Raw genomic sequence first — 22,672 nt, forward strand, 5'->3', positions numbered from 1 at the left:
AACAGCTGCCTCTCAGGCAAAGGAGGGAGGTAGTGCTCCAGCACTGAGCGGTTTTCCCACTTTGTCCTGCTCGGGCAGCCTAGAGCTAGGGATTCACTCAAGTGTGAGGACTACCATCCTGCTTGTCCTAGGAGAAAGCAGAGTTGCTTACCTGTAACAAGTGTTCTCCTAGAACAGCAGGATAGTAGTCCTCACAAAGCCCAACCGCCTCCCCTGGGAGTTGGTTTCTCCATGTATTAGCTATATTGTGGATTGAGGGACTCTGCCTAGGGGGCAGGGTGATGACTACAGCTGCACATGCTCAGTAGGGCATGCTGAAAGCTCTAGATTCTTTGAGATCAAAGTTCCGTGCCGGGCTCCATCCGATGATGTCACCCATGTGTGAGGACTAATATCCTGCTGTCCTAGGAGAACACCTATTACAGGTAAGCCACTCTGCTTTCTGTTTGCCATGTGTGTCACATTTTTATTGTTTGTTTTATTGACTTGACTGAAATTAGCAGAAAGTCTTTGTGATGTCACTGACCTCTGAGAAGCTGGTTCTTTGACATCTTATTACTCATATACAAGCTGCTGCACAAATATATTCTAGTGCCAGTGAGATGCTCAGAGATCTAAAAATCAATCTTTCCCTGAATCTAAAAGTATATTGATGTGAGAAAAGATCCTCATTCAAAGCATGAGAGCAGCCAAAGGAGTACAGAGAAAAATTATGGTCTGTTTCTGTCTTAATTTCCTTGCCAGAGAAAAGCACAGGGATATAGGTTATCCATGTGTCAAGATATGTCCAGTCTTTAGCGAATGGTATATTGGGAAGCGGCATACCTGAAGAGTCTGAGTGGCCAGATGAAGATTGCACCAAGGGTGGTAACACGAGGCCTAGCTTTAGAGGTGTCTCAGCATTCTGCTGTAACACTGGAGTAGAATTAGTAACCAAGGAGAGAGGTGTGGAGTAGGAACACTGGAACAGGGTTACAGGGCTGGATGCTGAGCAGCAACAACACTAGAGCAGGATGGCAGGGCTAGATACCAATCAGCAATGCTAAAGCAGGACTGCAGGGCTGTGTGCCGAGCAGCAATGATAGAGCAGGACTGCAAAGTTGGATGCCAAGCAGAAACACTAGAACAGTACTACAGAAGAAGGGAACTGGAGCAGATTTTAGAGCAGGAACAAGACCAGACAAAGAGTGGATTAGGAGGATATATCTTAGGAGTCTATTATACCAGCAAAGTTGTGCCTTTGTTGCTGACAAATATTATTACCAATCAAGGCATCAGGCCCTGGGGTGGGGCAGGCCGGTGGCAACAGGAGAGGCCATGGGGCCGCTGGTGGAGCCTATCCCGCCGGCGGCTCAGTGGCTTAAAATGAGAGGCTGGTGTTCCCCTGTGTGCAGCTTCTGCTCCCCCCCCCCCCCCCCTCCCGCATGTAGGAAGGTCAGTGGGCCATGGTGGAGCTCATCCCACCACAGCCCAGCGAAAACAGGAGGCCCATGGGGCCATGGTAGAGCTCATCTCATCATGGCCTGATCACAATAGAAGGCCATGTGTGGGAGCGAATGAGAGCCTATATGTGTCTGTGAGAGCCTGTGTGTGGGTGTATGTTTATGTATGTTTGTGTGCCTGTGAGAGACTGTGTGTCACAGGCATGCACAAACATACATAATGTATCTCTGAGGGAGAAGGAGCCTATGTATGTGAGAGAGAGGGAGTGTGAAAGAATGAATATTATTGTGCGTGCATGTAAGAGAGACAAAAACATTTTGGCGCCCTACCTCCCCCAATCAATGATTATCTCAGGGTGACTGGAAATCAAAAGATCCCAGGAATGGAGAGCAGGAGAATTTTTTAGTCCTTATTAGTTTTAATTATTGGGTATAATTTGATGTTTCTACTCTTTTGAAATATTTAATTTTTTTAGGGGAATAGAACATTTTTTTAATTATTGGAATTTTTATTCATCAGATGTTTTTGAAATATGTTATTCGTGCTTGGTAAATGTTTTATATTTTATTCATTAATTGGTTTGAAATATTATTTTTATGAATATGATTTTAATATTATGATTGTTTATATTTCATGATTTTTATTTTTTAATGTTTCTATTTTTCCATTGTTGCTCTGCATGTAGAGACTGGCTTGTTGTGGGTTTCAGTTCAGTTATTCTCAGCATGTTCTGTTTATACTTTCTGATCTCTTTATTCTGTATTTAGTCAGGGTCCCTCTGTGTTCTGCATATGTGACCAAGGTGAGGTATTTTGCTGGCATGTAATTTCTGTGTAGGGATCTATAGCAGCCTGTCTTCCTAATAGTTTTATTGGTGTTCTAGGGCTTTCTGAAATATGTGCATTGTTGCCTTTTCATATATATATATAAGGCTGTTAGGGTTGTTTTGGTGTGGAGGTTTACTATATTGTAATGGTAATTCTGTTTGTTCCTGGCTTTCTGAGGACCAAGCGCACACCCAGCACGCATTACAAAAAGCTAATTCCATAGGAGCTCCAAGTGTCTTGTTTTGCAGTTTTCTGGTTGGCACCACAGCAGTGCATGTAAATATAATATACATGTTGTAAGTGATATTTTTGCCTCAGAAGACTATATTTTTGAATGTTCTTTATCATGTAAAATTTGTTATAAATATATAATTTGTGTGTGCCTGTAAAGGGTGTTTGTGGGTGGGTGGCATGTATGTAAGGCTGTAAGGTTTGCCTAGGGTAACTAATACCCTTCCCTATCCTTGGGTTCTGGGGGTAGGTGCAGGTGTGTCAGTTTTTAAAAATATAGATTACTGGAAGGAGGTGAGCTTTATTTGAAGGGACAGGGTCAGAGACTGAATGACAACTAAAGCGTAAATGTCCCCTGGCCTTTCCATGCTTCTGTAACTCACATGGCTTTTCTGCAACTTCCCAGCCTTTGCCTTATAGAGGCTCCAGTTCAAACCTCATTGATCTTATCACATGGATTGACATTTTCTTGCAAAGGGTGAATGCAAAGTTTGGTAATAAAATGTATGATGTAGTTTATTAAGAAAAAACGTAGCATATAGTTACAAGATTGTATTTATTCTGCATAGATATTTAGGCATTCTTTAGAAACCTTTTTATTTACTGGTTAATGTTTATTGATATGTTTGATTTTGTGTCTTATGCATCTACTTTTATTGCATGTTGACTTTTTCATGTTTTACTGTAACCCGACCAGAGTAATTTTGAAAGGGCAGGATAAACATTGAAATAAATATCATATTATTGATATTATTTCAAATCAGATTTTCATTATACTCTATAAATATTTATTGACAATAATCAACAATAAAATGTTCTTGATTTATGAAAAAGTGCTTTTGTGTTTAAAACTGTCTTATTTTAAAACCAGTCATAAGTAACTCATAATCTGCCTCTTCTGTTTGACTCATCCATTCAGTTTTCATGCATTGCATGCTGCCATCAACTTTAACACAATGTGTGGGAAAACAGACTTGAAATTCATGAATGAGTTTATGAGTCACTGAGATGACAGCTTGAGGATAGGTATTATGTCCGTTTTGCTCGGCCATTCTTTTAGTTTTCCCTCTTTATTCAATGTCTCTTGATATGAGGAAGTCTTGACAGCATTATCGACCCTCTCCCTGGCCTCTTATGTGTGGGCTTCTGAGTCATAACCCAGTGAACCTTTCTGTTACTAACCACTGATTGATTTGCTCTGCTGACTTGTCCTTTTCTGTACTTGGAGAAATAAAAACAAAAAAAATCCAGAGCCACCCACATTTCCAAATTCTTAAATTTTCTTTCTCATAAGTTTTACCAAAAGTAAGAGATTGCTAGTTCTCGTATTAACATTCCTAGTTTTCAGCACAACCATATATTAAGTTGTATAAGACTTAAACTTCATCTATCAAAATGTAAAGTCAGCAATGATTTATTTTAATGCAAAGAAAATTAAGTTCTACTTTTTAAAAGAAATAGATTTGTCACTATTTCTAATACTTAGATTTAAATTTGAGCCAAATAGAAGAAGTTTAAAATGGAAGTTTTACTGGTCGCCTTTTACATAATTAGAAGCTGACTCATATTTCAAAGAAAAAAATGGCTTGGAGCAGAGGTTTATGCAGTTTATGAAAAATAACCACAGAGCTTCTTTTTGGGCAAGTCATTTAATTTCTCCATACCTCCCATTACCTAACTGCATGGCTAAGCAGCATGGCTGTGATATTCAAAATTGCTAAATTCTTTGAGTTCCTTTGTGGTATGAGGACTATTAGAAACCCGATTTTAAAAAGAGCCCATGAAATTGATAATAGATTGTATTATGTCAGTTGTCTGTGAGCTACAGTACAGGCTGTTGGTTGAGTTAATAGTGAAATAAGATCTCTATTTTGTGAAACCTCTCTGAGAGAGTACCACTTCATCTTTAACCCTGATTATTCATGCTTTTGTGGGATTTAGCTGGACCCATAATGTTCTTTTAATGCAGGTTTCTGAATCTAATGAAGTATGGCATGAATTTCCTTTGAAAGATCTTGTCAGATAAACATTGACAAATCAATGTTTACCTCCAATGCTGAAAAACTAATGACTGTTTCAAAGAAACAATCTTTCCATAGATGAATGGCCCGTGTTTTTGTCATGTTGTTTTAACCCCTCCACCTTCTAGTTAATTTATAGAGACTGTTCTTTTTTTCTCTTATTGGCCAATAAATACAAAGTAATATTGTATAAAGATTTTAGAATCTTTTGAAAAAATGTTAGTTTTCTATGTTGAAGGAAGCTTTAAAATGTTCTTTTGCAGAAAGCCTGGCTTTGAATAACACTGTTATTCTCTACTATTTTAAAGCACCCAGACCTTCTTTTTGTAAATAATTGTGTATATAAAAAGAATCCTGTATTGACTAGGGCTAGTATTTTCCTGATATGTCTGTGCAGCACATTGGAAGATTCCAGATGTCATAGATTCAGTAAGGCAGAGCCCTTAATGTGACTCTTACATCACCGTCATTTAAATTGGTGCAGATCAGATTCAATATAGAAATGTCTTATTTTTGTAAAAGATTCAGAGCGTAAAAGTGAAAAGAGAATGTGCCGAGGTAGCGTTCTGTTTAACAAGGGTTGATCTCCACAGCAGGAAGATAGTCTCCCATTTATGCCTCTTTGGTTAAGATCAAGCATAAGGTCTGAACTATGAGCGGAGGACAGTCCCTTTCTTGCCTTTTGTTGGGGACTGAGAATTTGTAGACAATGGGAAATGTGTCCTGCCACATAACCCCACTGGGTAGATTTAAGTGAAAGTGTTAATAGCCTAGCCAAAACAATAGGTTTAAACCACCTGTTTCAAGAAAAAGCAATTTTGGTGAACAGAGCTTATAGACATTAATTACTTGCTTACAAGATGATCTTTTGTTTAAATAAATAGAGGGACTTCTGGCAATGTTAAATCTGCTGGGTTACCATGTACTGAATAGATGGTGGAATTAAGAATGAAAATTCTTTTTAATAGACATATGCAAATACTGTGGTGTAATCTGAAATCGATTGCCAAGCCTAAAGTTTACACTTTCTTTTTTTAGAAATTAAAGAGTTCTGCAGCAGTATATGAAATCTTCACAACAGTGGCCCATAAAAATATTTTTAGCAGCATTGTAGAAGTTTTCAGAATTTATGGTGGCAAATATCGCTGGATTACTTTGCAGTTAGCCATCCATTTAACAAATTTACTGTTTGCATTAATATTAATGTGTCATTATTACCTGCTTTATACAATAAATATCTCCCAGCCATGACAGTACAACTATAGATCACCTGAAGTAAGCACTCTCAATAAGCACAGTTACAACCAAAGGTTTGTAAATTAATTGGGAAAATTGCAAATCAGATAGCAAAATATTTCATTGTCACATCCAATCAATAACCTTTGTAAATCAACTCATTTAATTCAAAAAATGATCTATATAGATCAAGCGACCAATTAAACAATTAGCATACACTTTGTAATTAATTAATTAAAGCATCAATCATGTAATTAAAACTCCAAATTTAAATGGCAGAGTTTGGAAACATACTGCCATGAAAACATTTAAGCTGTACAGTATTTCATGCCTGTGGGACAAGATGGATTTACAATCAAGAACAATGTAAAATTCATAACAAAAGAACTGAGGTGATCTTTAGTGAGATTTTAATGTTAACCGGCATGTGCTATTGAATCAGTCCAGCCATAATGCCTTGAAACTCAATCTATAGCGTGGTAGTTGTGATCGAGGGCTTTTAAAACTGTAGGTCATGATCCTCTGCGAAATCAAGATGCTTTTTATGTGTGTGGGGGGAGGGGGAACGACGAAAGGGTGTCCTCAAAGCTTTTAATTAAATTAATTATAGTGACCTTTTATTGGCAGTATACTGTCTTAAAGTTCCCGTCTTGATTTTTTATTAAGTGGTATGTTTGGGGTTACCTTGAGGCCAAGAAATCTGAAACCTGCTGTATTGATTGATAATGTCTCTTGCTGTGACGTTCATAATTCATGTGTTAAAACTACAAACCTTCATAATTCACAGTGACATTAGAGTGAGCTGATATGAGTCCTCTAAATGTTAGTTTGTTCTATTTCCATGTAGTACATAATCTTCTTTAAGGTGAATTTTCAAAACATTAGCAGGTAAATTTTCAAAACCCAGCGCGTGCAAATACCAGGAGATACGTGCGTGGCCGGGCCGAGCGCCCGCCGAGTACATTTTCAAAACGGCCCAGCCACGCACGTATCTCCCGGTATGTGCGGAAGTGCTGGGTTGTTTAAAAAGGGGCGGGGTCTGGGCAGGGGGTGGAGCAGGGCCGGCCGGGATGGCGCTATTTTGCGCTGTCCTGGTGAAGCGTGTGCCTGCAGCCGGCCAGCGCACAGAACTTACTCCTGCTCCATGGAGCGGGTAAATTCCAAACAAAAAAAATTAGGGTGGATTTAGGAGTCGGGGAGGAGAGGGGGGTAGGGAAGTTTCCTCCCAGTCTGCTCCTTAATTGGCTTCTCCAGGTGAGTGGACACAGGAAGAAACTAGTGAGTAGGAGGGAGTGTACCAGAGACAGACTGGGACCTACTGAGGCCAAAGTGGGACACACCTAGGTCATACAGAGAGGGGTCACTGGAATAGCTTGGGGGGAGTGTGGGAGTGATTGTACCTGGGATAGACTGGGTCGCAAAGGGGTGTTGGGATAGATTGGGCCATATTGGGTGGTAACTGGGACATACTGGTTTATATTGGGGGTTACTGGAACAGATAGGGGGAACTAGGACATACAGGGCTCTACTAGATGGTGGGAATGCATGTAACTGTGACCTACTGGGTGGTGAGAGTCAGTGATGGTGCTTCACTTTTCAGTATGATTCTAATGACTTTATGGATATTTAGGTTACAACAGGTGAGGCGGGAAAGAGAATAGAGGATGAGGGGTAGGTACCCCTTACAGAGAGTATACAGGGCAAGGAGTCAGTTTATGAATCTTTCAGAGGACCAAGTCATATGCAGGTTCAGGTTCAACAAGGAAACTATATTGTACTATGCCAGCAGCTAGAGTGGGACCTGTAGCTTACCACCTGAAGGGGTCACGTCCTGGTGGAACACATCAAGATTACTACAACTTTGGCATTTTTGGCCACCGGCACCTTCCAGACATTTCTAGGGGTCACAGCTAGAATAAACCAGTCTGCCACCTCCACACTTATCAAGTAGTTCCTGGCATTGTTTTCATTCGCAAGCTGGGGTTATGGAGGAGAGAGAGGACCCAGATGATGAAGTGCCGGAGGATGATCGTGTGAGTGAGGAGAAAAGCAGGCAAGATGAATGTTTGCCTGCCCGTTCTGAGTTTCGTAGGTGGTTTGCTGAGGTCCATCAGGATATGAGCCTGACATCGCGCGCCAAAGGAGCGCTACAAAGGGGACTGCCCCTTTGTTCACCCCTTCGTGCCTCCCCCAGTCCGCCACCCCCTACTACCATCTCCCTCAAACACACTCCGCAGCAATAATTCCTCTTTTATCATATTAATTTCCACCCTGACCCCTCCTTCCCCGAAAACGCATTAAATACTTCTCTGACAACCCCCTCTTCCTCTATCCCCGCAACCAATCGCACTCACCCTGCAACTACCTCCTATCAAAACGTTTTCCGCAGGACCCTCATCACACCCCCTCTCCCTTGCAACAACCGCATTTTTCACCACCTACAACCATCACCTCCTCCCTCCCTCTACCTAAGCACAGCAGCCACTTCCTCATACTCCCACCCTCTAACAACCACCACCCACTCCCCATCCTCACCGCCCCGTACCATCTGTCCCTTTAAGCATACAACCTCCCACCCACCCACACCAGCACATAATTAACCATGGCCGAAGACCCCATACCAATACTCAAACACGTAACACACCGACATGCAACATACCACATCAGCAATCCCACTGCACACCGCAAATCACTCATACCCATCATGATTTCCCCTCTGACACAACTTCTCGGCCTCACCGCACTCTCTATCTTCCTGTTCATCTCCCAGTCCATAGGAAAAAAGCCTCTAATCTTAATGACCTCCTCCTAGACTGCAAACCTGACATTTGTGCAGTCACAGAAACATCGCTTAAGCAATCTGACACAGTCTTCTTAAACCAGCTCCCCACCCTCTCTTATGACATCTTCTCTATTCCTAGGCCCAAAAAAAGAGGCTGAGGTCTCTTACTTGCTGCCAAAAAAAACCTCAAACTGAAACCACTAATCACTTCCATTCCCCACAGACTGGAAATTGGTCTCTTCAAATCTCGAGACTTACAAATCTGCCTGGTTTACGCCCCCCCAAGCCTGCTCGAACTCAACCCCTCTCCCCTTATCGAAGTTATTGCAAACAACCTTAGCATAGACACCCCTGCCATCATACTAGGAGACTTTAACCTCCACATTGACACCACCCCCCTTTCCACCTCCTGCCAATCCCTATTAAACGCCTTAGGCTTTGAACAATTCATCAATACCCCTACACACAAGGCTGGTCACTCTCTTGACCTGATATTTATCAACGCCTGCATACACATCCCCAATCCCGCTGCATGCACACCTGTTCCATGGTCTGACCACTCACTCATAAAAGCACATATATATATATACATAAAGCCTTCGACTACAACTATCCCCAAGCGCAGTAATACAATTCAGTTCAGAAAACCCTGCAATAGAGATGATCTAACCACTGCGATCAACAACTCCCTCCACAACTTAGACCTATCAAACCCCAACACAGCCCTCCACTCCTGGACCGCCCTCACAAATAACATTGCCAATAGTCTCTGCCCCCTTTCATCTAAAAAACTAAAAACTAAGTCACCTAACTAACCTCCCTTCCCCTTCCCCTCTCCTCCCCACCCCCTATCCTTATCCTATATAACTCTCGATTTGTTGTTCTAACTTTTGCTTCTCTTCCGGAGCAGTAGTAACTTGTGCGCGCGCCGGTGCACACTTCCCTGGCACATCAGCAAATGGCCGCTGTACTGGCCACCCCCGGACTGCCCTTTTCTTTGGGCTCGGCACTTCGGCGCGTAATGGGGGTTACGCATGTGACTTTGAAAATGCGTGCAGCACGGGCAAGGCCCGGCCACACGCATGGCCCATTTACAATTCAATCCAAAACATTTAGGGAATCCCAAGAAATATAACCATGAATTTTCAGTATCTGTCTTTTGACACCATGGGAATGACAAGATACTGAGCGGATCGACGCTGGAAAGCGGCGGTGAACAAGTTTGGTGATTAGTGAAAAAGCTAGCATTTGTTGATGCAGATTTGGAGTTTCTGTCCAGAAAAGTTTAAGACTTTTGTCGGTGGTTCGGTTGGCTATTGGAACACACAGTGAACGGCCACATTAACACACCGGAAATGTTTGGATGTATCAGCATGTAGTTTGTTCTGGACGAGGGGTGCCCAACATTAGAAAAAGGGTGGATATGATATCTACTTCATTAAGAACGATGTACGAATGAAATTGTGAAATACAGCAAGAATCCCCTGAGGAAGCCCAAATAGGGGTGAAACGAGGTGCCTTGTTGGGGTGACTGGCGCTAAAATAATTATTGAAAAGAACATAAGGTGGAGGTGTTTCATGTTAAAATAATGATTGAAAAGAACCAGGGTGATTGATATATCTCGGCAGGAGAATGACTAACTAAATGTTCAATTGTAATTTTGAAGTATTACAGTATATCATTGGATGTAGATATTAAGGGCATCAGGATATTTTTATGGGGTAATGGTTTTAAGATGAATGAATGGTGTATGCATGTGAATGTGTGATGTTAGGGTTGGAGTTGCATTACTGGATCTGGTCCGGACCGGGCATATTTAAAACTGTGTATGTGTGGTGAGGAATATAGTGGTTGATATATATGCACTGTTGAATATGGTGTTATCAGAAATATGTGTGTATTACAATGTAAAACATGTATTTAATTGTTATAAAATGTAATTTAATAACATGTTCATGTGAGATGTATAATAAAGGATATAAAGATTCTTGAATTGAGACAGATACTGAAAATTCACGGTTATATTTCTTGGGATTCCCTAAATGTGTTGGATTGTATATTATTGAGGGGATCTAGCAGTGCCCCATAGTGATTGTGCCAGATTAGGCTACCCATTTACAATTCACCCATATGTCTCTAACCGGAGAATTTATCATTCTGCTATAAATATATCTCAATGATGAGCCACGGGAAAAAAAGGGGCAGGGGAACAATAGTGAGCAGGCAGATGCATTGCAGCGGTACGTTTTCGCCTGCTGCATTTGCAGGCGCGCTGCACACTATTGCCCCCGTAGCGTCAAGGAAATAGGTATAGCTATTTCCGGCGCTACTGCCGGTGATAATGTGCGAAACATTATCTCCCGCAGTGCTACCGGCCCCTCATTTAACTAAACCCCGCCCAAACCCCTCCCCCTTTTCCTCATTTACATTTTAATGCACGCAATAATGGCCCATCGCGATTTCAAAAATGACTCCTTAAATGCGAAAGGATTAAATTCACCTACTAAGAGGAAGCTATTAATGAGGGAGGCAGAAGCTATGAAAGCAAATGTAATCTTTTACCTGGAAACTCACCTCAGGAAGAGAAATTTAATTGTTAATTTCCGTCGGAAAATAATCAGCAGAACCAGGGGTCACGATTTGAAGCTCCAGGGAGGAAGACTCAGAACCAATGTAAGGAAGTATTTCTTCATGGAGAGGGTGGTGGATGCCTGGAATGCCCTTCCGGAAGAAGTGGTGAAGACCAGATCTGTGAAGGACTTCAAAGGGGCGTGGGAAAAACACTGTGGATCCATAAAGTCTAGAGGACGTGAATGAAGAGTGGGTGTCTCGCGGGAATGACGGCTACTGCCTGGAGATAATACCCTTATTCAATAAACATACACACGGTTAATGCGACTCCAACATTGCTCTAAGCTTCAACGGCAAGAGGAAACATGGAAAAAGATTTGCATTCACAAAAAAAGCGGGGAGTAGCTTGCTTGTTACGGCGGTTACTACCCCAAACCAAATAAGCCTGGTACTTCACGTTCAATGCATATCCAGCATAACTCTCTGCTTCAACGGCAGGGGGAATGAAGAAAAGTAGATCTATATACAGAAAAAAAAACCAAGGTCTGAATTATTTAGTCTTGGTAAACAAATAAACATGGGTATAGCTTGCTTATTGCGGCGGTTACTACCTCTAACTAATTAAGCTAGATATTTCACTTAGAGGCAGTTCCAACACTGCTCTCTACATTAATGGTGGGGGTAGAAGGGAAATAGAATCAAAAGGTTACTAAGAGCCAAGAGTAACAGATAAGGTCCATCAGGTCTAGAGGACATGTATAAAGAGGAGGCAGCAAAACACTGCACGGAGCGGCAGTAGCCACAGAGGCATTCACGGAGCAGGATGCCAGTGGTTGGTGTTCCACCTTCACGGAGAGGAAGGATGGAGGGCTGCCATCTCCAAATTAAAAAAAAAACAAAAAACCCAGGGGTGGGTAAGAGTATGTAAAATTAACGGAGAGTTCAAAGGCTATAGGTATTACCAATTATTAGGCTTATTCAATATTTGTTGATAGTTAATGTGGCTTTCAATGCATACTTCACTTTCAGTGCATATACAGCATAGCTCTCTGCTTCAACAGCAGGAGAGAAGAAAAACATACTTCACGCATATCCAGCATAGCTCTCTGCTTCAACGGCAGGGGAGAAGTAAAACTAATACTTCACGCATATCCAGCATAGCTCTCTGCTTCAACGGCAAGGGAGAAGAAAAACTGATACTTCACGCATATCCAGCATAGCTCTCTGCTTCAATGGCAGGGGAGAAGAAAAACTGATACTTCACGCATAACCAGCACAGCTCTCTGCTTCAACGGCAGGGGAGAAGAAAAATAACCAATAAGGGCTGAATAACATAGTCTGAATTATTTAGTCTTGGTAAACAAATAAACATGGGTGTAGCTTGCTTATTGCGGCGGTTACTACCCCTAACTAATCAAGCTTGATATTTCACTTGGATGCAGCTCCATCACTGCTCTCTACATTAATGGTGGGGGTGAAAGGGAAATAGAACCAAAGGTTACTAAAAGCCAAGAGAAACGGATAAGTATGAGAAAAAAGAAGTGTGAGGTTTGCTGGGCAGACTGGATGAGCCGATTGGTCTTCTTCTGCCGATGTTTCTATGAAATGAGCCTTTAATGATATCTAAGTTATTTCCCCACCAATATTTTACCTTATCCTCTGAAAAACATAGCTATGGGGGAGTGGAGATATTGTTTACTAACCACGTGATGGTAATGTTAAAGCTGTGATTAGGGATACTGAATGACGGTTCAGTTTTTTATTTGTAATTTTCAGAAATTTCTACAAACCTGATTTTGCTTTCTCATTATGGGGTATTTTGTGTAGCCTGAGAAGGGAAAAAATGTATATTATCCATTTTACAAAAAGGCTGTAACGTAACAAACTGTGGAAAAAGTTAAGGGGTCTGAATGCACTGTAAACATCTTTGCAAATAGCTATTTTTTAATGTAATTTTACACTTAACAAAATTTTATTTAAATTCAGACAGTGAGTGACTGGGGTGCAAAATTATGCAAAGCAGCTCATTAGCTGTGAATGCATAGTGGAACTATATGTGAAAAATCATTTGAAAGTATGATTTTGCAAAAAATTGAACTACACTGCAATGAGTATTCTGTAGGAATACTACGTGTGCAATTGTTCTACTGGCTTATTTGCATAGACGTCCTGGTAGCCAAAGAGCACATGCTGAAACTGAAATCTGCGCACTTTAGTACATCGGCCTCCTAGTTTGCAAAACTAGGACAAAAAGTGACTGACTTTGCTGCAGAGTTATATGACCATCCGTTACCTCTCTGCCTAACTTCACTTGTCATTTGTTTATTGTAGTGACAGCGTTGACGTCTATTGTCTTCATATTGCTGAGGATGATGGCGAGGTTGACACGGATTTCCCTCCCTTAGATTCCAGTGAGCCCATTCATAAATTCGGCTTCAGTACTCTGACCTTAGTTGAGAAATACTCCTCACCAGGGCTGACAGCAAAACAGTCCCTCTTTGTACGAATGTAAGTATTACCACTATTTTTTAAAACTATTTTAACACCCATCTTCTCCCTTTCTGTTGTCTTTCAGAAACATTGTGCCAGTTGATAATGTGCATTTTAGTTTCCTGACAAAAAATAACTAAACTAAGTAATCTTTAGTATAACTCTGTCCGTGCTGTAATAGTTTACATTTAACTATAATAATTAATAACAGATGCCACTAAGTAGAATTTACAGAAATTGTTTTCTACTTTAAATGCCTTCCTATTTTTGGGCTTTGAAGAAGAGTTTGGCTTTTGATCTGCTTTGACATTTTGTAAAATCATTTTTCTGTATTTAGTGACTTTCTACTAACCTGCTCCTTTCCTTAGCAGTTATGGGTTTCCATTTTGATATGGTTTGAATATCAGTTACTCCAAGCTAATGTTCTATCTTCATTTGAATCTGTTAAACACCATTCTGTAAACAGAAATAAATGGTATTTGTGTTAAGGTTACATAGAGCATCAGCTTTAATAAAGAGCAGGAATTGATGAAGAGGGGTGTAAGCATGGAAAATACTGGGGTACTATATTTCTTTAGTTGTTTAAAGGAGCAGATCAGAATAAACTGCAGGCTAGGGTTCAGCTACAAGGATAAATAACAGTAGATCATTTAAAAGTGTAAAGATGCTCCCTGTTATCTTTTAAACAGCAGATAGATTCTTTGCAGGTTGTGTCACCTTTCATTTGACCAACATAAAAATTCTCTGTCAACAAGCAGAGCTGAATTATCATTAATATTAAAAATGTATTACTCACTCATGCCACTGTTTATGGCAAATTGCATAAAACCATCCACAAATTACAATAAACTCATAAACAAACAAAGATCAGACCAGCAGCAAATCCAGTATCATTAATAAACATACTTAGCCATGATGCAAATGGATCTCTCTAACTCGGTAAGAGTTTTACCACTGAGTGTGCGCAGGAGTTCCTGCTTCCAAGCTGCCTTGTGAGCCCCTCAGTCTTTTTTGATCCGAGCTTTCGCATGGATGTGTACCCTCTTTCTATCTTTTCTCAAAATCTGCTTTCACAGTCTCATTTTTGTTTTTTGATTGTTGCCTTGCTGCCTTGGCAGCCCCTCAACAGCACTTTTCAGTGCTAAAAAAAAAAAAAAGATATAGATATATAAATATATATATATATATACACACAAAGAAGATATTGAGATTATTGTAATTCACTCTGTCAGATTGTGTGCTTTCAGTAATAAAGCTATTCAAATTTTACAGAATTCTGTGGCTCGGTTACTTACTGAAGTACATCGCCATGAACATATTACCCCAATATTAAAAATACTTACACTGGCTGCCAGTAAAACAGTGATTTAAATTTAATCTTTTAGTTTTTAAGTGTTTGAAATGTGAGGCCCATGGTATATGTGAAATCTATTGGAATGTTATACCACGTGCAGACAATTGAGATCCTCTGATTAAATGTTATTGGTAAGTCCCTTTGTTAAAACTGTTCATTTGTCTTCTACAAGAAATCATGCATTTTCCACAGTGGGCCCTGCCACCTGGAATTCACTTCCTGATATTTTAAAAAAATTGGAGGGTATTAAAGTTTTTAGAAAACATCTTAAGGCCTACTGTAGCACAGCATAAGCAGTCTGTGGCTGCTGGAGACAGATTACAGTCTGGACTCCAGCTTTTCTCTTGCATACTTTTTTTATCAGCATTCAAAGTGTATACAGAAGTTGCTTACCTCAGCAATACTTCACACCAACACAGAAGTAAAGCTGTATTTAAATGGAGCTGCATGTCTCCTTGTCTTCCCCAGGGCCTCCCTTGCTCTCCTCCGAGCCTAGACTATATTCCTGCTCAGAGGAAACAGCCTATACCCAGAATGCCTTGCATTAAGGTGGACTGGAACCGGGCAGCTGGGACTAGTCTTTTAAAGTATTCTGAGGGTTTCTGTAGTGCACTCTGCCACACTTACCTTTTTCAGGAGGCTTTCGGAGTCAACAGTTGGCAATAAGTGCAATAACGTAATTAACAGCAGAAGATTTGTATGGTATTAATATTGTTTTAATTTTGTGTTTTATGAGCATGTGTTTTAATGACCTGTAATTCGCCTAGCATGGTATGTTCCAATAAAGGCAGATGCCAAATATTTTAAATAAATAACTGTCTGGTTCCACATCCAGTGGCTTCAGGGACTGTGTCTATGGCTGCAAGATGTCCATCAATGATGGCCACAACATTTGCTTACAGGTGAATAGGACTGGATCACAACTTGGCTAATTGCTGTGATGTGGTCAAATGTCACCTAGATTTCATTGGAACCAGAAAATGGGCCATTCTTCTTATAGCTGGGGTTTCTTCCTTGCCAAATTGAGAAAAGACTCCTTTGGCAGGGCTCCCCCTCCTACAGTGCTGGACTCCAGATCTGCTGTAGCTTCGGAGACAAGCAAACCATGAAAGTGCCAGGTGCAGGAGCCACCATGCTCTTCAATGCACTATCAAGCCTCGGGGCTTGTCTGTGCTGAAGAAGTAGTGCTATTTGATCCAGTCCATGCTGGCAGTGAGAGAACTATCGGCGACATTGAAGTACCCCCAGCCCTAGATACCAATCACCCATTGGTCATGCTGTGCTATGCACCAGCAATGCAGAAGACCTCCATGCCATCAACACCTTTGGTGCCATCAGAACAGAAGCCCAGATCACAGACACCATCGATGCTAGTTGTGACTCTGGCTCTGGCATACCCCAGTGGGGACACTTCATAGGTGCCCTCTTCTTTTTGGTGCTTTTATCATCGTCTTACCTCCTCTTCACAAATCTCTGCCTCCCACCCTCACCCCAGGGCCCCTTCAGTGTCATCTGCCCAGAGCATGCAGCCTGGGTTCCTCCCACTGCATCTGGAAACTCCGAACTTTATCTGCTCCTTTTTGCCCTTGGTCTCCATGCAACTCATAACACAGGTATGCCAGGAGGAGACCTCTATGTGGAGTTTGTTGTATGCTTCAAAGTGAAGATCCTATGCTGGTCTCAGAAAGCTTTCTTTTCTCCAACTCTGGCCCAAAGGACACAGAGGTCCGTGGTCCTCATCACAGAACTGGTGAAGACTTTCTTTTTCTCTTTAGTAGCCAGTGACAAGGAGAACACCCTTCAGCTTTTCCTGTCCAGGATGTCAGATTTGTTCCTTCAAGGAGCAGTCCCTCTCATGTCTACACTGCAGGAACTCCCATTAGAAACTTATCATTGGAAGCTAGCCCACCTCAATCGAGAATGGCCACCTGGGACTTTTCCCAGGAATTTCCCCCTCCAAGATTACCATGGTCTCTGCCCCAATTGCCATCTTCTTCATAAGGGTCATGGGTAAGCATCCCTCCACCATTTGGTTCTGAGAAGGGGTCTGTGTGGATTCCTTGCCAGAGCATTTGTCCCCACCAGAAGACCTCTCGTATTTCAGATTTTTGTATAAATTAGATAAGACCATCAGAGTTAATGTCCTAAGGGACAAGGATCACAGCACAGAAATCTTTGGCCTACTTCTGATTCTAGAAACTTCTTCTTAACCAGCAGAAGTCCCAGTTAATCCAATTCTGCAGGACATGCAAATGAAAATGTGGGATAATCCAGCCTCCTGCCCCCCCACCCCCTTCCACTAGCCAGGAAATTGGATCTTAAATACAGAATGTAAATAGATTCCTGGTTTTGACATACTCCAGCTGCCATATTAGTCTGTGATGAGAGAGTCAGCACTAATAAAATGGGCCAAAAAGACCAGGATGTTTATAACATGTCCTCAGGTAAGAACCCAAGGTGCTGATCAGGGTTGCTGGTTAGCTTTAAGAAGAAAATCTTTCAGAGCTCAATGCTAAACACCCTCACTGTAGACCACCAGCGTTATATGTTGCAATACTTAAATGACTACATCAACAAGCTAAAGCCTCTTGTGGAATCCTCTGGACAGGGAGAAAGAGGGTTATCGGCAAGCTTTTCAGTTTGCAGAAGAGTGTGAGCAGCAACTCATCCAGTCATTATACAAATGCTTTGACACTGCAGAAAAATGTTCTGCAGTAGCTATTGGGGCATGCTAAATGTTCTAGTTAAGAGCTAGAAGTCTACAAGAAGATGTTCATTATCGGTTGACCAATATCCCATGTTCTGGGGGAAAGATCAGAGAAACGGTTACCCAGATTAAGAAACAGCTTGCAGCCAGTCAGTTCCTGTTAACAGGAATTGACCAGCCTTCTTCCTCCAGAGGTTCTAACTTCATTTTTAAGAAGTCCTCCTTCCAGAGATGCTTCTCCTTCCAATTTCAATAATGGCGCACTACACCTGCGCTGCCACAACAGCAATTTCTGGTCCAAGAGTGCCTGCTTAAGAGATGTCAGCCTAAGATGCTACAGCAGTCTCAGCTGAAATCAGGGCTTTGCTTTTGACAAGCGCTAACCCTTGGGCCTAGATACCTCCAGTTGGGAAAAGGATTCAGCTGTTCCTTTATGAGTGGAGGAAGATCACCAAAGACTATTGGGTCCTCAAAATTGTGGAGTCTGGCTACTGTTTGTGCTTCTCTTTGGCTCCAGTGCTTCGCTTCACAAGTATCTAGTGTTTAATCCAGATCTGTCTTTCTCAACTTTATTTCATCATGAGGTAGAGTCGCTTCTCAGCAAATGGGTGATAGAGCATATCCCTTCCAAAGAATTGTCAAGGAGTTCTTTTCCAGCTATTTTCTTATCCTCAAGAAGTCAGGAGGATTGAGATCCATCATGGATTTGCAAAGACTGAACACAGAGGGTTGTTATGGGAGAAGTTCAAGATATGAATGCCCTTCATGCCATCCTACCCTTCATCCAAGCGGGAGACTGAATGTGCACCCTGGGTCTGAAGGATGCTCATATCCCCATCCATCTGTCTCACTGGAAATAGATAAGATTCATAGTGAAAACAACTCACTACCAAAACAAGGCTCTGCCCTTTGGCCTCTCAGTGGTCCCAAGGGTCTTCATGAAATGCCTGGCAATTGCAGCAGCACATCTTCATCATCAGGGGATTTGTATTTTCCTTTACTTGGATGACTGGATGGTGACAGAACCTTCTCAAGTGGGGGGTGCTAGACTCCTTGTAGAAGACAATCCAACTACTTTAATCCCTTGGTTTCATAGTCAATTTCACCAAGTAAAACTTCATCCCCGACCAGGTAATTAAGTTCACCGGGGTATGGATAGACTCGCTAGAGGAGAAAGCGTTCTTCCCGTCAGAAAGGGCAACCTGCCTATGAGCACTGATCAGGAACTTACTGCAGCAGGATCAAGTCTTGGCCCGAACAATTCTGGTTGTCCTTGGGCACAAGGCGGTGACAATACATGTGAGCCCCATGACTCACCTAAACATGAGAGCTGACCAGTGAGTCCTCCACCCCCAATAGGATCCCCTGGTTCAGTCCCTGTCGCATTCCATTAGTGTAACCCCAGAGATGAAAGCATCCCTCTATTGTTAGCTAAGTCCATTGATCCTAGAGATGAGTTCTCTTCTTTGAGTTTTACTTCATCAGGAGATGCTGGCAACAGATATGTCCACCAGAGAGTGAGTGTGCATGCAAGCTTCTTCCAAACTCAGGAAACTTGGTCATCAGTGGAACATGTGTTCCAGATTAACCTCTTAGAGCTATGAGCCATAACTGTATGTGCTGAGTATATTCTCTCATCCAAACCATCAGATGACAATGTTCTATGTGAACAAGCAAGGAGGCACAGGGTTCTAGACACTGTTCCCTCTAAGCTGTGTGTGCAAAGGTCATGAATCCCATGCACATGGCAAAATATAGTACACACAAGAAATCCTGATGATATTTGCATTATGATGGCTTGTATCGCACAAATTTGAACTCAGCTTATTAAAAAGCTGAACAAAAGAAACTTTTTGCTTGCATACCCTTTCACAAACTAGAGGTTGGTTCTGGACCCTCTGCCACGAATTGCAGAAGATTTGAAAGTGGACTGTCAGTCACGGGACTTTCCTTCAGGCAACTTACTTTGCCAGAGTCTCCAAAATATTGATGGATCGCCTCAGCAGAGTTTTTCAACCCCACAAATGATCTCTAGAACAAGGAGTGGCAAGTAGGCTATTTGACCTTTGGAGTCCTCATTTAATCAACTTGTTCACATCAGAAAACAGGAATGTTGACAAATTTTGCTCCATTCTTGAAAGCAAATTTTTGATGCATTTCCACCACTTCCGCTGGTGGCGAAAATAGTGCAGAAGGTACTCAAAGGACCAGACACATTTTATCTTCATTGCCCCAGCTTGGTTTAGATAGATGTAGTTCTCCTACATTTACCCACTGATTCCTCTGAGAACCGACCCAGCCCTATTAATACTGGAGGGGTTCGTCTGTGTCATCCAAGTCTCCCCTCCCTTAACGGGACATTTTGGATGTTGCGTGCTCAGTAATTTCCATGTTTTCGGTCTTCAGCGAGGTTGAGGATATTGTGATTTCAGCTAGGAAGCCATCTACCAGAAGAGCATACAGCTTTAAATGGAAGCATTTCTTATTTGGTGTAAAGCAGGCTCCCAGGACCCATTTGCCTGTTGTCCCAAGGATCTGCTTCAGTACTTGTTCTACTTCTCCTCATCAGATCTCAGTACATCATCATTGAAAGTGCTTCTTACTGCCATCTAGCTAACCACCCGCAAGCTGATAGAAAAACACTCTTCCTTCATCCTCTTGTATCAAAATTCATGAAGGGCTTGTGGCATAGAAAGCCTCAGAATGGAAAACCACTTGTGCCATGGGATCTTAATGTCATCAGCACAACTGATGACTCCTCCCTACAAAACTGTTGGTTTTAGCTTTCTTGAGGTTTCTTATGTGGAAGGCAGTGTTCTTAGTCACCATCATTTTGGCTACAAGAGTCAGCAAACTACAAGCATTTGTTTCATAATCTCTGTACCTCCAGTATCCATCCTAAATTTCTACTTTAAAGTAGTTTCTGCATTCCATTTGAACTAAACGATTGTTTTGTCCATGTTTTTTCCAAGAATATATATACACAAAGCTGAGGCAGCCTGCCATTCACTGAATTGTAAGTGGGCCTTAGCGTATTAATTGAGGAGAACGCAACCTCATCATCAGGTTTCTTAACTGTTCATATCCTATGATCCTAACAGAGACTGAGCATGGGTGTTGCCAAATGTACTTTGTCCATCTGGTTAGCAGACTATAATATATGCATTATTATATGTTGTCTGGCCTTCAGATCACAAAGTGGCAAGGCTCGTTAGAGCAATGACTACTTCAGTTGTCCACCTAAGAGCTGTCTCCATTGAGACATCTGCAAAGCTACAACTTGGTTGTCAATTCACGCCTTCATGTCCCACTACTGTCTGGACAATCTATCAAGAAGTGACAGTAGTTGTGGGCAAATAGTGTTATGCAAATTGTTCACCCCAGTAGTCTACTCTTTGCCATGTTGCAGGTTACTTATTCAGTAAGTGTTCTGCCTCGCAATCCTCATCTTGGGATTCACCATGTGCCATGGCTAATTCAGTTCTGCTTGTCGATGGAAAAAGCGAATTTGATCACTGTAAATGGTGTTCTCCATATTCAACAAAATGAATTAGCTATGCTTAATACCTGCCTTCGTTCCTGGAGACTCGACTATCTAACTAAAGCTAAGCTCTTCAATCAACTGAGAGGCTCATGAGGCAGTGCCCATGTGGGAGCTGTCATGCATGTTCAGTACTACAATTTTATTGATCTAGAGAGATGGGTACATTCAGTACTGTTGGATGAAGTCACCCATGTGACATGGCTAATTTATCTTGCTGACTATGGAGCACCCCATTTATGGTAAGCAAAATCGCTTTATCTAAGATTTTTGGATATGAGCTTTCAGGATCAATCAGGTCCCTTCTTCAGATTTTCTTGGACTAAAGTTTTACCTTGTTCCAGTATGAGGTATCTCAACATGCAAAGAATCCAGTTTATTCCTGGACCAATATGACTATTAGAACTTTGTACTTGTGGACAACTTGATTTGATATAGAGTTGTCAAGATAGATTTACATACTTAAAGATGAATTTTAAAAGCCCAACGCACACCGAAATTAGAGAATGCACACCAAACAGATTTTAAAAGCCACCCGAATACACACGAAAATGCTGCTGCGCACTCATATCGGGGTGGTACATGGGAGTTTTGAGACTTTCACCAGAAATTTTCATGTAAGTACTTAGGTGATCGTGCACCGAGGCCCCCGCCACATAACTTTACTTCTGCTATGGATGGCGTGTCAGTAAAAAAAAAAAAAAAAAGCAATTTCAGAGGAGTTAAAAGGGTCTGGGGTAACTGGGGGGTGTACAGGCTATTAAACCAGGGGGATTTGGAGGACCTATCTGTTAACTGGGAACAAATTGGTAAAATTGGCAAATGCATTGGCGCCTGTCCATTTTTAAAATCCCCCCACTTTCGCGGTAGATGCGGGATTTGAGTGCATCCACTTAAAACTTAGCGCACTTGTGCATATGCGCACTTATGTTATAAAATAACCTTATCCATGGGTGTGGGCCGATAAATGTACACATGTGCCGGTTTGAAAGTTACCGTCCCAGGATTTGTTTGATGACTCACAGAGTCTGTAGTTCTGTATCAAGGCACCCTGTATGTATATTGGTGAGTGCATGTGATTGGATTAGTTTAAATAACCCATATGCTGTTTTGTGAGAGAAAACTGGGAAGCACATTTTAGTGACATCAGAAAGAGAAGGGTCTCTTGATGGTTGTGCAGATATGGTGCCTCACTCATCAGACTATTTCCTCAATAATTGGACACTTTCATTGCAACTGTCAGTGGGTTGACCGTGTTTTTATTTCCAGTTAAAACAGAAAAAACCCTAATCTCTTAGAAATTCAATCTGTTTCCAAGATTTCTGGTCCTTAGAATTAGATTTCTGGTCCTTAGAATTGCCTTTTGGCAATTTTCATGTTCTGTTTCAATGTAAACCGATGTGATCTTTATTTCATATAGGAACACCGGTATATAAAAATCTAAAAATAAATAAATAAATAAATAAAT

The 22,672-nt window shown here is 41.5% G+C and overlaps 1 protein-coding gene across 3 annotated transcripts in view; it reads left to right on the top strand.

Annotated features, from left to right (window-relative positions):
• Positions 1 to 22,672, top strand: part of MAPKAP1 (MAPK associated protein 1) — a 441,680-nt gene that overhangs the window by 176,895 nt on the left and 242,113 nt on the right. For all 3 annotated transcript variants that reach the window (XM_029611492.1, XM_029611493.1, XM_029611495.1), the window contains one exon: positions 13,444 to 13,620. In XM_029611492.1, coding sequence (XP_029467352.1) covers positions 13,444 to 13,620 — 177 coding nt within the window. The remainder of the gene's footprint in view (positions 1 to 13,443; positions 13,621 to 22,672) is intronic.

This window comes from Rhinatrema bivittatum, chromosome 8, assembly GCF_901001135.1.
Source record: "Rhinatrema bivittatum chromosome 8, aRhiBiv1.1, whole genome shotgun sequence".
Lineage (NCBI taxonomy): Eukaryota > Metazoa > Chordata > Amphibia > Gymnophiona > Rhinatrematidae > Rhinatrema > Rhinatrema bivittatum.